General features: G+C 30.4%; 1 protein-coding gene and 1 long non-coding RNA gene across 2 annotated transcripts; one reads left to right on the top strand and one right to left on the bottom strand.

Annotated features, from left to right (window-relative positions):
* The first annotated feature begins 356 nt into the window (after nucleotides 1-356).
* LOC109122811 (uncharacterized) lies at nucleotides 357-1,849 on the top strand. The gene is made up of 3 exons (XR_002030313.2): nucleotides 357-1,240; nucleotides 1,378-1,437; nucleotides 1,539-1,849. It is a non-coding gene; the product is annotated as an uncharacterized LOC109122811 (long non-coding RNA).
* A 6,848-nt stretch (nucleotides 1,850-8,697) lies between these two features.
* Nucleotides 8,698-10,062, bottom strand: LOC100265556 (borneol dehydrogenase, mitochondrial-like). The gene is made up of 3 exons (XM_002272170.4): nucleotides 9,809-10,062; nucleotides 9,269-9,657; nucleotides 8,698-9,174 (listed from the first exon to the last, which is right to left on the bottom strand). Exons 1-3 carry the CDS (start codon nucleotides 10,021-10,023, stop codon nucleotides 8,795-8,797), a joined length of 984 nt encoding a protein of 327 aa, XP_002272206.2. The 5' UTR covers nucleotides 10,024-10,062; the 3' UTR covers nucleotides 8,698-8,794.
* Nucleotides 10,063-19,341: the final 9,279 nt, after the last annotated feature.

Below are 19,341 nucleotides of genomic sequence, written 5' to 3'. Positions count from 1 at the left end.
TTATTTTCAATTTATTTTTTATTTTAAATTTATATTACCATTTTATTTTATATTATCCTTTTATTTTTAATTACTTTTCATATTTATCTTATTAATTATATTTAAAAAATTATTATCACTTCACTCTTTTTTTTTCCCTTTAATTTTAAATATTTTTATTTTAAAATATTAAAAATCTAATTTTACTTAAAAAATTGCTACAATATAAAAAATAATAATAAATTCCTAATATTTTATAAATTAAAATTAATTTAATAAGATAAATTATTAATAATTTTAATTATTTAAATAAATTAATATTAATAGAAAAATTATCATCACACATAATAAAATTTTAAAAATTAAATCTCAAATAAAATATTTTATATAAATTAATTTAAACCATAATTTCCATATCATTTTTAGTAGTGATTCTAAATAATGGGAAGCTCACAATTGGCTGGATGTGAAAGGATGAAAGTGTGGTCCACGTTGAAAAATCAAACAGTTTGGGGAAGAATAATATATTGAAGAAAGTTGCAATTAAAACAGAGTATCTCTCTCTGGAACTCACAACCCAAAAACAGAGCATTTCTCTCTCTTTAAAAGTTGATAATGCTGAAGGAGGCACAACTCGTGGGAGTGGGCCTCATGACAGTAGTCATCCATGCCTGCTTTCTTTCAGTTTGTGTTGCTAAGCATCACAAGTACCAGATATGCAGAGCCTCCTCCTGCGGAGATATTCGGAACATTTCTTACCCTTTTCGATTAAAAGGCGATCCCCCCAGCTGCAGTTACCCTGAGTATGGATTGTTTTATGAAAACAATCGTACTGTGATAAACCTTCACGGTGGGAAATACTTAGTTACCCAGATCAACTACCATAATTATACAATTCGGGTAGTGGATCCTGGGCGAAAAAAGGACAACTTTTTGATCTCCAGTCCTCTTCATTCCATTGGTGCATATTATACCGAGTTTGAGTATGATTTTCCATATTATTTGCCTTATCAATGGAGTGCTGCTTATTCTCCTTTGCCTTCTGAACCAACATTCAATACAATAGTTTAGATGAACTGTGAGCAGTCAATCAGGGACGACAACTACATTCCTATAATTCCATGCTTCCTCGCCAACAAACACTTAACGCAATAGTCGGAGACGATGTGTCGGTGGGAGATATTCCGCATTCGTGCACCATTGGCACATCTATGCGTATTCAATTGTTGAAGGCACTTCTAGAGCCCAGCAACCTTTCGATGTTAGATTTGCAAGATTTATTTTGAGTTATTTCATCTTAATTAATCTCTTCATTTCTTGCTTTTCAAAAAACTTAAAATTTAGGCAATTAAGGGCATTCTTCCTTGTGACTAACTTGGCTTGGATGGTTTGACATAGGACTTTAAAAAGAACTTGGTAATTGCAGACTTCACTATCCCTGCAACACCTCGATGATTGGTAAGGCTTTCTTCACTTACATGTCTCCTCTTCTAATGTCATTTATGTCTCTCACTTATATTGGTCCATATTTTTAATTTGTTACATCTCTTTCTTACTAGGTGGTTGGATACTGCATATTATTGGTAAGCCTCCTAAATTCCAACTACTAATTTTTTGTAAAAACAATATTGTAAAGAGTTGATATGAAAATTCTTGGAATACTTGAATTTAAAGGTTGTACAATGAACTCTAAATTGATTTTGCTTTGTTTGACTGTACAAAACAAAATAAATTTAGATGTAATTCAAATTTTTCTCCCAAATTTAAATGTAATTCAACTCCACTAACATATAAAGAAGTCAAAATAATGGAATTGAAACTGGGGTCTTCTTATCCAAGGCTCCATAACTTCCGTCAAATTGCTCCCCAAGCAACAACACAGTGTAAAGTGATTGTTAAAGTAGCTATTTCATATGGCTCTCTAACACACAACTTAGTATTTTACTTGATATGAAGGTAGAATAGTTTTTTCTACCATCTATATTTGTTGGATTTAACTTTGTTTTTTTTTTTTATATCTTGTTCATTTTTCTTAAAATATTCATTTTTTTACATTTGATTTGTGTTTAGTCATAGGAAGGACTATGCTCAGGATGTTGTGCCTATTTGCCTATTTGATTTACAAGTTCCACCGGACACATCTATCCTAAGATGATAGGATTGAAGAATTCTTGCAGAGTCACAAAAATCTAACCAATCAAGTACTCATATTTAGACATAAAGAAGATGACTCATAACTTCGCAAATAAATTAGGTCAAGGAGGCTTTGGCACTATATATAAAGGAAAACTTCGAAGTGGTCACATTGTAGCTCTAAAAGTGCTAGTCATGTCAAAAGCTAATGGACAAGATTTCATCAATGAGTTTGCAACAATAGGAAGAATTCATCATGTTAAAGTGGTGAGATTGGTAGGGTTTTGTGTACAATGATCAAAATAGGCACTTATATATGACTTCATGTCCAATGGTTCTCTTGATAAGTTTATTTTTCTTAAAAAAGAAAATAACACTTTTTTGAGTTAGGAAAGGTTGTATAAGGTTGCACTTGGAGTGGGACATGGGATTGAATACTTACATCAAGGTTGTGACATGCAAATTCTACATTTTGATATCAAGCCACACAATATTCTTCTTGTTGAAGACTTTACACCAAAAGTTTTAGATTTTGGCCTTGCAAAATTGTATTCAACAATGAAAGTATGGTGTCTCTCACTATTGCATGAGGAACATTGGGATATATTGCTCCAGAATTGTTTTATAAAAATATTGGAGGTATTTTGTACAAAGCTTATGTTTATAGTTTTGGAACGTTGTTAATGGAGATGGTGGGGAGAAGAAAGAATGTGAATGCAAATGTAGAGCATTCGAGTCAAATATATTTTCCATCATAGATTTACAATAGATATGATCAAGGGGATAACATAGACTTGGGAGATGCCATCGAAGATGAAAAAAAGCTTGTTAGGAAAATGGTGATAGTTGCACTATGGTGTATACAGATGAAGCCCATATACCATCCTTCAATGAGCAAAGCCTTGGAGATGTGGGAAGAAAATGTTGAGTTATTAGAAATGCCTCCGAAGCCTACGATATACTCTAAGGAAATGTTAGTTGAGGATCATATGAGGAATCCAATAGAAACATCAATTTCCTTATGCAATTCCATGGGTACAACTACATTAGATGGAAGCTAGTGTAGCATTTTCCCACTTGCATGCTATCTCCTATGATATCATATGTTTGTAATTTGGATTAGATGTATGAGTTATAGCCAATCCAACTCATATAAACTGTATCATCATGGTATATGAGCTCAAAGTAAGAACCACTAGGATCCATAGGAGCACTAACTCCCTCAAAATCCAATTCTCAAGTTAATTTAGCATCTCATTATAGAGAATTGATTGCACTATAATACTCTATATAAATAACAACGAGATGAAGTTCGGGTCTATGACCTACTATCCACTTCATGCAAACTCCCAATGAACTAGTGTCCATAATCTAACAAGGTAGTACTATCACCTATCAAGATTACTTATCCAATCCTTGGGTTACATATCCCACTTACCTAATCCATAGAGATATATGACCACTTTAGGATTTCACCCATAAGTCAAAGTCTCCTATTGATTTTGGTACATGCTCAATATCACCTTAAGGTTAAGAGTCCATGCAATATGGTAGCCTAATGAATTATGAAAATTGATAGCCTTATGTCATGATTCACCACATGTTTTGTCCAATGTGCATCACATGCACTAGTGCATTCACCATGGGAAACTTATCTTGATAATTGGATTGCCTAAATCCATGAACTAACCATGGACAACTTATCTACTTACAAGGAACCCATGACTTGTATCTTTTGTGCAACTCTTAATAGACCTAAGTCATATATAATGTACGAGATATGGGTTGCATGTTCAAATCAATGTTAATGCATGAAAAGGTTAGCTAGGTGACAGTCAAGTCTAACCTTGTTACATCATATCTTACTTTTAAGGGTTTAATCCCAATAAACTCCCACTTGCCCCAAAAGCAGACTAGACATCACAAAAAGAATCTATTCCACAGTCACATTACCTTTTTTAACTATGTCACTAAAAATGGTACTTCCTTTATATGTGTTTCTCTTTTAGTGATGTTTTGGTTCTTTTAGATTGTGTTATCATCCTATTGTTATAAAAAATAGGATCTTGGAAGATACAACCAAGGGAACTATCCTTAGTTCATATAAGGAACATCTGAAGCCAAATAGCTTCCTTTGTTTCTTTACTAACAACAAAAACCACAGAAAGTGTACACATACCTAGAGGTAGACTTGCAAGAGTTCTCATCGGTTTGAAAGTCTAATTCCTAATATCCAATGAGTACGAACTCATCATAAATACTCACAAGCATATATCTCATTGTTCTCCTAAGATACTTTAGTATATGCTTAACATTTGCCAAAGACTCTAATCTTGGATTGGACTAACATCTACTCACCATTCCTATAACAAAGCAAATATTCGACCTAGCATATTACACCACATACATAAGGTTACCCATTGCAAAGGTATAGGGATTGCCTTAATGTGATTTCTCTCCTCAAATGTCCAATGACACTTATCTTAAGAAAAACAACTCTAGATCTAAAGGTAGAAAACCCTTCTTGGAGTCCTACATCATGCACTTGACCAAATTTTGTTCAATGTAGGAGACATAACACAATTTTCCTATTCTTGTAGTCCCAAAGGACTTTAAACCGTAGAATATGTTGTGTCATTTCTAGATATCTAAAATTGAGTAGAAAACTACTGGACTGGACGACCTTGCCCATTTTTCAAATTAGGAATTCTGAAGTGTCCCTGCCCTCTCGTTTGTGATCTGCCAATTGGTACGCATATTCCAACCCATGAGTTCGATCCATTGCAGATCGAGTCCCATCATAAAGCAATATCCCTTTAAATTATGATAGGGACAATCTTGCTGGGTCTAGCACTGCCCAATATCCCTACATCATTCCTAATGAATATATTGTTATCTACCTACAAAATCTAAGAGTACCATCATGCTTCCCTATGCTTTCTTGTACACATAAGGTCATTTGCTATGCAAATGTTTGGTTAGCATTTCTCATAAATGAGATGCACCCAATTGATAGGAGTACTCTAATGAATTTGAGTATGAATACCATTGAAAAGGTTTTTTATAGTTGAAACAAAGTTTCAAACTATAACCTTTAACTATAGACTAGATACATAAAACTTAAGCTTTCATCTATTCCTTTGTTCCTCTAGTAAACTAACTTACATTTGTGGGTCTTATCCCTTTAGGTGCTTTTATAAAAACTGAAACAATGTTAGAATTCAAAGATTATAATTATACCTTTACAACTTCTAGCCTAAAATGAGCACAAACACCACTTACGTCTTCATCATAATCCATGGGATATAAACCTCCCACTATGATGAGGTGTTAGTGTACTAGAAATCATAAGAATGGTAACATCTAATCAGTACATAGTAACTTGCGCATAAGTGGGACTATTTTCTAAAGTATCCTCCAATCTATGTCACTCTTTGCCTCATTCCTTATCATATAGTCTTCATTAGAAATTTGACATTTGTATTAACAAACACCTTATGATGATCTTGACTATAAATGTAATGATTCCTAATAATATCCCTAAAAGTATTGTAAGAAAAAAAATGAGAAATTTGTCATCGATCTCACTATGCCCATTAAAGTTTTATTTCTTTTTTCTTCCACTCCATTTTGCAATAGAGTCCATGGTGCACACAACTGGGATATAATTCTTGTGCTCTCTAAGGAAAGAATCAAACCAACTAGACATGACACCTCATCTAATCAAAGTTTCTTGATATGTTTACCCAATTGGTTATTTAATTTTGCCAATGCATCATATTTCCTATACACATATTCAAACCTAGAGTAATAGTGATGAAATACCCACACTTTCCATGCATAAACACAAAAAAGTTAATACACATTAGTATAGACTAACTCCAAACATTCCTTAGCTCTAGCGTTCTTAGTCATTCTATCATCTATATAAAATTTACAGACTGGTAGATCTTCTAGAATCAAATAGTTTAAACTTAACTAGTCTTTAGATCTAATTTAGATTAATATGACCTAAGTCTAGATATCAAATGTTTAAATAGTACTAGGTTCAATCTTGAGATTTGACCATTCTCATCACTTGACAAAGTGATAATGAATACATATAAAAGAAGAAGATATTACATCCCACTAACCTACACAACTATCTTTATAATTGCATCTAAATGCAATCCCATTATATAACCTTCTCAATTGTTGAAAATCTTATAAAGTATTACAAATAGTGGGCCTAGAATCTATCCACCATCAATGGTGAAATCCACTACTGAATATTCAATAAAGAGAGATGATGTATACTTTTCTTTTTTCCTTAGGTGAACTAGACATTCTTTTTCTAGTTCCCCAAAAGGTCACAAAGGAATCACCTACCCTTAAGCTTGCTCTCTTATTCATTTTCCTGAACTTTCCTTATTTGGTGTTATTGTTCTTCTTCTTAGTAGAAGAACCTGAGAAATCTTTGACTCCTATAGGAACAGTATTCCTATGTTCTTTGAGAATCCCCTTAATGATCCCAAAGGAAACTGATAAGGTCTCCTAAAGGAAACTAGAGTCAAAATCATTTATTTTCTTAAGCCCAGTTATTGATAATTTGTTTCACATCACACCTAAGAGCATTTTAGCTAATAATAATGTCAAGAATAATCAAATCTCACTTAAAAAAAAAAGATACCTAGTACTAATCAAACATACTGATGACATCTACACCCAGGTCATATTAATCTAAACAGAATCCAATGATTGGTTAAGTCTAAGTCTTGATCATTATAAACTTTGATTCTATAAGAGTTTCTAGTCTTCAAATCCTATATAGAGGGTAAAATGACTTAGGACCATTTACAACTAAAGGTATAGAGTCAAAGAATATTTGAAGTTACTATAAATTGACATGTGCAACCTTTTAATGTCCATTCATGTAGAGGGTCTGGGTATTTCACTATATTCATTGATGATTACCCTTGGTATGGATATGTTTATCTTATGGATAAGAAATTTGATGTCTTAGATAAAATTAAGGAATTTAAGATGGAATAGGAAAAGCAGTTAGGAAAACATATTACGACACTTCGATTAGATCAAGGTGGAGAGTACATGTGCAATGAATTTGATTATTTTCTTATGGAGTATGAGATAATATCCTAGTTAAGTGCACCTATTACTTCACAACAAAATAGGGTTGTGAAAAATAAATAAAAAATGAACTCCCATGGACATGATGAGATCAATGATGATTTTCTCAACTCTTCTATATCCTTTCAGGAACATTCCTTGGAATACAATAGTGTATATTCTTTAACTTTTTATTTTGATGATTTTTTTTACTATGTTATTTTGATGTTTTTTGTTATGGTACAAATATACTTGCATTATCATTATCTTATTTGTATCCAGAACAAAGATTTATCAATATATCTATCTATGGTTTTTCATACTCATATTGTGTTCAATGATTAATTTATTACTTTATCAATTTTGCAACAAAAATAAGGAGATATATTCTTTTTGGATATTTATACCTAATATGCATCTTAGGCATTATTTTGTGATCCATTACTTAAATTCTTATATATTTTTTCCACCAATTTCTTTTCCCTGGTATTTGCTTTGATTCATGTGTGCAAATCATAAATTTTCTTGCTTCAAAAATCATTGGATGCGTTATGGATATTGTACATCTAATATGAGGTGTTTGGTTGGGACAAGTGATACTAAGAGATTTATAAACTCTATTTGAGATTATGGAAGAATTTATGTAATCTATATTTTGTTACATAATTGTCAAAGGAGGGAATTGTTAGTGCATTCGATTTCTTAGTTTAAATTGATAATTTTTATTCCATTCATCCCGCCTTATGATATTTCATATTTATTATCTTACACTCCATTGAGGACTCAAGATTGCTACATGATCCACCAAGGATAGTAGAAAATAGAAAGGTTTGAAAAAGGTTAATAATTCTAATATGGCACACAAGACTTTAGCGTATTTTTAATTCAGCATAAGGTTTTTAATTTTTAAAATAAAAATATGATCGACTTGCATTTAAGCACTTGCAAGAATAGCTCAATTGCTTTTACCAACCAAAATGTAAATATTATGATTTTTTAATTTTTTTCTATTTTTTGAAATTGGTTTTTAGAAACTTTAGAATTCTATTCCACTAGTGTTTCATCCCTATAAATATTATATCAAAAAAATATTTTTCTTTTATTTTTGGAACAAGTGTTGTTAGCCTTTCATGTATCATGATACTCCTAAAGAGTTCGTGATTCTTTCTCTTTGGTTTGTGAGAGAATTGCACATCTCCTCAAGGGGTTGAGGTATCCATTGGGAGCAAGCATGGTGTTGCATTGCAAATATAAAGATTAGTATAGATACTAAGTTATAAGTCTTAAGGATAACATCTGTTTTGTGGTTTCTAAACTCTATGGTTTTTACAATTGCAAAGACTCTAAGAGATTTTGTGGGTGGTGTGTGAGTGTTTTTGTTTTTTGTTTTTTTGTTTTGTAAATGTGTGTACCCTAGTGCAATCAAATTTCTCTATTTTATCTTTAATTCTTTCAGAGAAATTTTAAAATAAAAAATTGAGCTAGAAAAAAAGAACTACAAATTCATACCCTTGTAGTTTCATGACAACATACATATTGGAATCAATTCATGGATTAAAAACCTTGAATCAGTTCCTCAAAATATACCGAAAGCTGGATTTACTATAGTAAAACCTCCGTCAATTAAAAGATTATGCCCACTCACATACTTGGACTCCTCACTGGCCAAGTAGAGAGCAGCCTCAGCCACATCTTCTGGGTTAAGAACTTTCCCTTTGAGGTTGGAATATACACCAGATGCCCCATCGTCATCCAATTTGAAGAAGTCCTTTGCTAGTGGTGTGACAACCAGATATGGCGACACACAGTTCACACGAATGCCATATTTTCCAAGCTCCACCGCTGCATTCCTCGCAAGTCCCACCACTGCATGCTTCGAACTAGTGTAAGCATGAGATGCGACCCCCCCAACAGTGGAACAAACGCTGGCAGTAGTAATTATGCTGCCATTACCAGCTGAAAAATATAAACAGAAAGTGGTAATTAATTGAAGGATAAAAAGCAACATCCGAATTCCAATCAAAACAAAAATCATTCTCAGATATTATACCTGGAATCATCACCCGAGCCGCATGTTTGGTTCCCAAGAAGGCACCCACTACATTCACATTCAGGATTTTCTCAAATTCAGTTTTGTCATTATCAAGGATGTTGGGTTTGGACTCTCCAACTATGCCTGCGTTGTTGAACATAATGTCGAGTTTTCCGTACTTAGCAACAGCAACGTTGATGGCATTTTCAACATCCTTTTCGCTGGTCACGTCGCAGTGGACAAAGGAGGCAGAGGTAGGACTACTCAATTCTTTGCAAACAGATTGGCCTAAGTTGTCTTGGATGTCAGCGATCACAACCTTAGCTCCATGTCTAGAGAAAAGTCTTGCAGTACTCTCCCCGATTCCACTAGCGCCACCAGTAATTAGTGCCACCTTACCTTGTAGCCTATTATGTGTGTATTAGTTTGAACAGAAAAATGAGCTAGACCAAGATATTTGCAAATCAATCTTAAGAAAATCAAAAGAATAACATTCAACAATTAAAAATTAGATTACATTCTATATTTGTAAGAGAACAATAAAACCATTAAGCATACCTTCTGGCTGCAGCTGAGATTTGTGGAATACTTGCCATAGATAAATGCGAATTTCTGAAGCTTCCTTCAGATAAACCTTTACCGATTGCTTGGATGCCTGAGGTGGGGGAATGAAGCTGCCTGAATGATAATTGCAGGCTGATTACATATACGGTGTCCTGATATGAAATGCACACCTTAGAAAAGGACTCATCACCGACGAAAACGTGGGACATGTTTTTCAGTCTTTTGCATTATCGTGTGAAATTTTCTGTGTCTTCAGGCAATTTGAGGGTCCTCTTCGGAAAGAGGCGTGTTTGTTTGTTTTTCTATTTTTATTTTATTTTTTATCATGTCCACTTTTTTAATATTAAATTTATTTTTTTAAAAAAAAAAATCACTCACTTTTTATATTATATCCATCTTTTCAAAAACAAAAAAAAAAATGAGTTCGTGGAATCAGGGGATAATTTAAAAAAAAAAACTCACTCACTTTTTATATTATATCCATCTTTTCAAAAACCAAAAAAAAAAGAAAAAAAGAGTTCCACGTGGAATCCAATTCAGGGGATAAGACTCTAACCCGATAAGAATCATGAACTTCGTTTAACTTAAGAAAATGAGTATGAATAGATTCAGGGGGTGTTTGGTACACGGGAATAGGGAGTGGGAATAGACATCTCATTCCGTTTCTCCTTTATTCCTATGTTTGGATAAATGTTAAGAAGGTCGAAATGAAATAAAAAATTATTCCGGCAGAAATCAAATCCAGCTTATGAATCGGATTTGCATTCATTAAAAATAGGTGGTATTCTGATTCATTAAACCTATTTGATAATATAAAATAACCTAAATTACTATTTTACCCTCTTATCTTGTTCTTCAAACCCGATGTTTATCTTCTTTGCAAAGGTAGAGATCCATTCATCATTCACTTCTTATCTTCTTTGCAAAGTTAAAGACCCACTCATCATCCAATTCTTATCTTCTTTGCAAAGTTAGAGACCCACTCATCATCCAATTCTCTACAACAAGTGATTCTTCCAAATTGAATCAATTAAACCTTCCACGATATTTAAAAAAAAAAAAATCAATTTCTAATTTATAGGGTTTTGGATGTTCATTTTGATTGTTGGATCTAGGATTCATCATTGTTTGCTGCAACTAGGTTCTGAAAACTCCCTTCTACATCTTCGATCAGGTTTACCTTATTTTCTCTTTCTTCTTCTACTTCTTTATATGTGTTTCTTCTTCTCTATAAATCGATTAATTTTTTTTTATTAATTTATGTTTGGAATCTTTGATGTTTCTTTAGCTTGTATCAATGGAAATTGGAGAGAAAAATTGAAATGGATTTCATGCGTTTACAATATTGAAAATTTTTAATGGTTAGGAAAAAAATAAAAAGAAAAAAACAAATAAAAACAAAATTTTTTTAAGGTTATGGATTTTATCGGATATGATACTTGTTGAAAATTAGAATAAATTTGAATTCTTTTATTTCCTCTTTTGAAAATAGGAAAAACATTTGCTAGCTTTGAGAATTTAAATATTATAATAAATAATTATTTTTTGAAAAATATAATTTTATAACTACTTAAGCATGACAAATTATTCAAATTTTTAATAAAAATAATAATTGAATATTTGTGCATTAGGGTTATACGATTTTTTATGGTTAATTTTTTTATTTATTGAGTATATATATATATTTTTTTTAGTCTTATTATTTAATAACAAAAAACCTCTCAAATTTTATTTTTTTAAAATAAAAGTAAAAATAAAAAAATATTTTTAATTATATGTAAGGATATTATTATAAATTTATTTCTTTTTCATTTCCATTCTTATTATTATCAAACATTGGAATGGAAACAAATAATCATTCCAATTTTGCATTCCTAAATTCATCCAAATGCTAGAAATGGAATCATCAAATTCATTCCATTCCACTAAGAAATAGGAAAGGAAACAAAATATTATTTTCATTCCCTATTCCGACGTACCAAACACCCCCTCAATGTTCTTTCTTTCCTAAAGAAAAACCCTCCCTATGTTGTCAAGTAAAAAAATCAATTTGGGGACAAGATTGTAAACTAGGGACAATTACGTTAGAGGATAGATTCAAATCCCTTTTTCAATATTACAAACTCATTTCAAAGGAATCATTATTCTTTCACTCGTGTGATTATCATAATAAATACACAATATAATGGAGATAAAGTTCTAAAAATCATTATAGGTGGATAAAATTTCTAAATAAAAAAATTATAAATTTGCCTACTATAATAATGACGTCAAATTTACTTGTTTTAAATCATAATATAAATAAATTGTTCAAATTAACATCTTGAAAATGAGTTTATTCTATGGATAAACTTAAATAAAAAAATTTACTTCATATTTTTTGATTGTATCAACAATATTTAAATATTATGCTAATAACATTTAATTAATAAAATTAAAAATATTGGTATTTTAACATATTTACTCCATTTACCATGATTTAATTTGTTAACCAAAAATATGAAATGGACAATGATTATAAATAAAGTGCTACATTTTAAAAGTCCTTTTTAAAACATGTTTTTAGAAATTATAAGAAAAATAGGTTAAAAATATTTTGGGTTGTCAGAAAGATATTTACTTTACAAATGCTATAAAACAATTTTCAGAAATATTTTTTAAATAGAGCTTTAGGCATTTACTATCATTAACCTAAGAAATAACCAAAATGAGAAGAGCTACTATCCAAAATGACTAATATATGTGAGTCAATGCCAAAATTGGTCCCTTAAAGCCAAGTGAATTGTTGAGGAAAAGGATGTGGCAACATTATCTTTAGGGTTTTTGAGCCATCATTTAATTTTTTTTTTCTTTTTCATTGGCTTAAAGGGGTAGAATTTTGTTCTTAAAAAAATGTTTTAAAATAGATTATTTAAAAATAAACATAAAAATACAACACCAGTTGTTACACCTTGGATTTTAGACTTATTATTAATCAAATACAAAATTAGTGCTCCCAAAACCTAGGAGACAATAAATAAATAAATAAATAAATAATGATAAGTTTGATTTTTGTCCAAAATGAGGATGTGGAAACCTGTTATGATAAAAAAATATGTATCATGTGATAAACCTTTGGAACCATTAATTAACAAAATATAATTCATTTTATGTCAAGAAAACCCGTACAATATTACTTTGTACACACTAAAACCTCATGGTTCACTAAGGGTAGCCCATACTATAAGTGTATAAAAACAAACATAAATTATATCATTTCTTTAAAATGATTTCGTCTTTCTATAATACAAAGGTAAGAGCCTTAAAACACTCTCAAATAAGCAACAAAAAAAAAAAAAAAAAAAAAAAAAATCCAATCAATAGCACATGCAAAACTCAAGCATTAACCCTAGTAATTGTCTTCTGACTTGTATCTAGAAATGAAAGGGATAGAGTGACTTCACAACTTAGTACGAAAGTTTATAATTATCCTATGCATATCCTTAAAAACCTTGAATTAAACACGTAGTAGCATGCATGATAAATATTTTATAACTATTAACAAATATACAATAATGTCAAATATGCATGCATGTTGTTGATGGTTTCATCTCTACTTTGCCTCATCCATTCTTTCACACGTGATAAACTGCTTATCCTCATCAATGTACATATCAACCATCAATACTCTAAAAGATGTTTGACCATAAATAATGACTATTTTAGGACTATCACGTAAGGACATTTCATATCCCATGTCTTTTGGGACTCATACCCAAGGACAAGACTAAACTTGTGTCTTTTGGGACTACAACCCAAGGACAAGACTAACCTCATGTCTTTAAGGACTAAAACTCAGGGACAGGACCTATTGGCATCTTAGGTCTAAGTAACAAAAATAATACCAATTTTTACAAAAATTGATAGTTAGGGTTAAAGTACTAACCTTATGGTTTGGATGTTCCCAAACCTTAAATCCAAGTGTTAAAGAACCAAATCGATGTCATCGAAAGTCTAGTAAACATATGATATTCCGCTTGATGACTCAACCTCTTTCCTTAGCACACAAACGATAGGGGGTTTATGAGGGTGGAGCCTAGGATTTTCTCTTTTTTTTGGATGGTGGAAGACAAAAGGTGATGAAAACCTTAACCCCTAGGGGGTATTTATAGGTTTCCTAACTAGGCTTAAGTGACTTGAGTTCACATGGGCGTGGGTCACTTAATCTAACCTAAAATGGGTCTTAATAGATTAATTAATCTAACATAGCCAAGTAATTAATCAATTAGCCTAATCTAGAAACATTAATCACTTACTCTTATGCAACCTTGCATAATTACCAAAACACCCTTATGCACAAAATAAACCTAAAGCCAATTTGACTTATAACCCATGCTAACAAGGTATATAAGTTCAAAGTGAGGACCACTAAGATCCATAGGAGTATTGGTGTGGACCTGCATTTCCCACATATGTCCCGATTCAATGGCGAGACTTGTTTTCTTAGGGAAAATTTGATTTTTTTAAAAAAAATTGGAGTCGCCACTTATTTTATTTATTTTTAAAAGAAAAAAATAAAACCCTAAAAAGATGACTTCTGATTTGGAAAATCACATTTTTGAAAACCCTAGTTTACGTCTAGGGTCAGGTTACCTATTGGAAAGGTATCATAAGATAATACCCCTTTAAGCCCTAAAATAGGTATCTACTAACTAGGTTGAGGCAACTATAATAATTAATTGATAAAACAAGGATACCACATAATAACACGAGTATTGATATCTAAAGCCTAGTGAGATCTTATTCACAAAAAAAAAAAAAAAAAAAAATCAAAGGATACACATAGGAAGAAAAGACAAGTGTACCTAAGCTACAACACAAAGTGCTTTCATAAAGGTGTTAAGGTTTGTTTAGATAATATGACATATAACATGCATTTCATTTTATTCAAGAAATCAAACAATGATGAAGGCATGGCTACACATGATCAGCCATGAGAATGTTCACACACATAGTATGTATATTTACAAAGTTAAAGAGATTAAAAGGTGCAAGGAACATACCTTGATAGCTTACATAGCTTACAATGCACTTGCATAAGAATTGAAAGGGTTAGCTCATCACTAGTGATAATGAACAAAATAATTATGATAACAAATAACTGTCATAGCTAATCTTATATATACATGGCATGTATATGACTTAAATGAAGTGATACGAACTCAACAAGTTTGAGTGACACAAAATATCTAAACTCAAAGATGTAAATTTCTAGCATGCATGAAATCACAATGCAAGTCCTCATAAATTAAAAAAATAAAATAAAAATAGTTTGGGGTATGAAGAAGCACTTACTCTCATATATGACACATCTAAAACTCATTATTAAGGTTAAATTAATTTACAAGGGAACTAGAGATGCCAAAATTAGTGACTTGGTCAAAGTATTCAACAAATGATTATAACAGTTAGATGCATTCAAAAAATCCTAAATAAATATCTAAGAGCATTATTTCATTATGATAAAAATTATGTAACATCCTCATTATGTCTATATTACAATATAGAAGCCAAAATCATGTGATGAGATGCGAATTAACATCAAATTAAACACTACACAGGATTACCGACACGTAGTCAGAACATAAGGCCTTATAAATCAAATCCTAAAAAAAATATCTAGAAAGGTAATTTATTATAAAAAAAAATGGAGAGACTATCCTATGTGTCTAGATTATCTCCTAAGTGGCTAAATAATTTATTAAGGCCCCAATTAATCCCATTTTTCAAAAATGTTCAAATGGTCCAAAGCGAGACAAAATTCTAAGGCATGCACAAACTAAATTAATTAACCTATCTAGCGGTGTGATAAAATCCTACCAAAAATCCTGAAACGTGTTCAAAATGTTAATTTATATAAAAAAAAATAGAAAGGTAAGTGTACAAGTAGATTATTTTTAAATTTAACCAAACCACCCATTTGTTCAAAATTAGATTAGTGCAATGGGTGTAGGAAGGGAAAAATATTTCTTTTATTTAGGGAGCTTGTTTTTAATGAAACAAGAAACTAAAATTAACTTCAAGGAGCCTAGAACAAAGAAAAAAATATCAAAATAATTTAATAAGTTCACCAAATAAATTAAATTTACAACAATAGTTCAGATGTCCAAAATTGAACGAAAACTGAACCTACTAAAAGTTTAATTCATATCTCCTATTTGAAAATTGATTTTAAACTTCAATAAAATTCTAAAAATATATTCAAGGAGTCTACAATGCCATACAATTACAAGAAAGATTTTAGAAACATTTTAAATAACTCAAATCAAAATTTTATTACAAAGGCATAGTAAGCCGAACAAAGTGACAACAATCTTTGATTCACCAACTCCATGAATAAAAACTAATCGCAATATTCAGCAAAACCCAAATGGTTAAAGATATGCAATTTTCAAACCCTTCAAGAACCAACCCAAAAATCCTTTATTCATCAAAAATATTAAAACGTATCAAAATTTCATATTGAATCATGAAAAAGAAAGAGATCAAATATCCATAATCAAGAAAACCAAGAAAGCTTAAGAACTTCTCTAAGTGATTGAAGTGACAAATGCATGATGTCCATGCTCTTCTTGACTCTTAGAATATATCAAAATATCATCCATAAACACTACCACAAAACGATCCAAGTAAGGTCAATAAATATGATTCATCGTATCCAAGAATGCAGTTGGAGTATTAGCTAATCCAAATGGCATGGCAACAAACTCATAATGTCCATACCTTGTATGAAATGCAGTCTTTGGAATATTTGATTCTCATATCCTCAATTGATGGTAGGGAAAAGTGCTCATAAAGAATAAAAGTTAAACTAGAATATCATTAAATGAATTATGAATTCCAAATCTATTACTTCATATCATGCTTTTAAGGTTTCTATCCTCACATAAAATTATCCTCCAAATATTCATTTGAATAGTAATTAAATAAGAATCTCATGATTGTCATTTAATTTTTTTTTTAATGTTTTAAAATTTTGATATGATACATCACTATGAAACTAAGCCTCTTTTTAATAAATTATTTTTAAAGAAATGAGTACTCATTTTCTCTTTTGTCATTCTTTTCATTTTTATCCTTTACCATCCGTTTTTGTTTTTCTTCCACATCATGTATTGCTATTTTTTTTAATATATTGAAGCGACTATAGTTCTCTTCTAAAACTTCTTTGATTTCAAAATTTTTCGATTTCTTTATCTTTTCATATTTATTAGTTTAAATCATTTTTAATATATTAAACAAAAAATAAGAATATATATATAATAAGAACAAATTATATATTTTTAGATAATCAATAAGAATGAATTAAATGTAACAACAATTAAATACAATTGACAAAAAGACACATTAAACACAAAATGATAACGCATAATAGATAATTAATAAGAACAAATTAATTATAACATAAACTGTAATTGACAAAAACCTTAAGTTTCTTAATTTTTAAAAATATCTAATGTATATTTTTATGAATCAAAAAAGTATAAACACTCTTGAGTAAAAGATAATTATTCTGGTTTATTGAAAAACAAGTATAGTAAAACTTTGATAAATGAATGCTCGATAAATTAATAACCTCGCTTAAATTATAAAACCTTCTGGTCCCAACTCGGGCTAGTGTACTAAATTAATAACCTCACTAAACACATAAGATAATAATATTTTTAGAAATCCTTAGGGTATATATATATAGCAAACAAAAATTCATAATATAGCAAATAGAATTTCATAATGTAGTATTGAGTAACTTTTTATAACTTCTATTTTTTTAAGTCAACTCTTCTTAGAATTATCTCATACTTGAAACCTTTTTATCTTTTACGAAACTTTTCTTTATCTTTTAGGGCATTAAGTTTTGACATCGCATATATTCTTTTTAGAAGTCTTTCTACCTTTTACAATTAATAATAATCTTTTATTTTGAGTCTTTTTGGCTTTAATGTATTAATTTTATACCACATCTATTATTTTTTTATTTATAAGTTATACATGTAGAAGTACTAAATAGTAGAAACATAATACTCTTTATAAATTAATATATATTTATTTATCAATGAGTTAATAAATCATTTATTTATCCATGAATTAATAACCCCACTAAAATAATAATTTCTCTTGGTTCCAAAAGTATTATTTTATATATAGGGGTTTTACTATACTTAGGGGCATACTTGGGAGCTATTGGTGAATCCTAATTATCCACATAGAAGTAATTTCCTAACTATGAAAGATAATTAAGCATGCATGCTGATGTTCTTAGATAAAAAATGAAGTAAGAAAAGATTTCTATATATATATATATATATATAAGAGCTAAAAAGGAGAATAAATGTTTCATACAAACCAATTTGGGAAGGATTTTATCTCGCCTTACCTTGGTTGAGAGGAGTTAGCCTCCTAAAGTCACAACCAAGGGATGAAAATATCCACACTAGCTAGATCTAGTGTGGAATGAATAGTAGGATCCTTAGGAATATTATGGGTACATTAAACAATTTATCCATGTTTTTTATAATTTGGTAAATTGTTGCATATAAAACGTGGTTATCTTAAACTCATAGTATACCTAACTTTTAAAATTCATTTTGGTTTGGGAATGAATGATTTTAAAATGATGCTCAGGTGCAAAGAAATATCAATTATGAGCTTGTTTATCTCTTATTACTGATAAGGATTAGCAATCTATGGGTTGAGGGATATGATTAGCTCTCAAATCACCAATTTATAAATGCTAAAAATAGAGATTTTGATACAACTTGAGTGATAGTTGTAGGTCTTTGAACTTAAATATTTTCTAAGCCCTAAATTTAAGTATTGATGAATTTATTTAATAAAGAATGCATAAAAAAAGATAAAATATGCAATTTATAGAGATATCAAAGAGAATTAGTCTTATGGATATGGGAAGCAAGGCGAGGAAGCTTAAATGCACAAGAAAATATGAAAAAATTTAGGAAAAATATAAATCTTGATGCATAGAAGTCATTTTGATACTAAGAAATTCAAATCATATACAAAGCACATATTAAAATTTAGAATTGGTGATGGAGATGTTCAAGTCAAATTAAACAAAAAGGCCTAGTATCAATTTTGCATATAAAAAAAAAATTGATAAAGCTTGTGAATAGTAACGAAGTGAAGGTTGACACTCAGTATTGATTCCAAATCAAGATTGTAGAATCCTTTATCTCAAATTTCAATAAAAAGACTATGTAATTGAAGCCTCTATACCTAGTATGGTTTTATCTAGATACCATTTTCATATGGGAAAGTCGTGGTATTGAAATTTATCAACAACATAATCTAGCTCCAAGGTGCATATGTCAAATTTCCACTAAAGAAAATGTTATGGCCATAGTCTTCAAGATCACATATCCTTTAGATCACCTAAAGGGATACATTGTCCCATTTCATGATATATTATGGTGTCCTTATCGAGAATGTTTGTTGCCACTAGGCTCTATCAACAGTGACCCAATCCATAAGGA

This window comes from Vitis vinifera, chromosome 6, assembly GCF_030704535.1.
Source record: "Vitis vinifera cultivar Pinot Noir 40024 chromosome 6, ASM3070453v1".
NCBI classification, from domain to species: Eukaryota; Viridiplantae; Streptophyta; class Magnoliopsida; order Vitales; family Vitaceae; genus Vitis; species Vitis vinifera.
This window is presented reverse-complemented; position numbering and strand designations above follow the sequence as displayed.

Bases quoted from the DNA above. Each gene is read 5' to 3' on its own strand.
- LOC100265556 (XM_002272170.4), bottom strand. From the start codon at position 10,023: ATGTCCCACGTTTTCGTCGGTGATGAGTCCTTTTCTAAGGTGTGCATT. The intron at 9,658-9,808 runs GTATGCTTAATG...CACACATAATAG, and splicing joins ATCTCAGCTGCAGCCAGAAG to GCTACAAGGTAAGGTGGCAC. The intron at 9,175-9,268 runs GTATAATATCTG...TATATTTTTCAG, and splicing joins GGCTCGGGTGATGATTCCAG to CTGGTAATGGCAGCATAATT.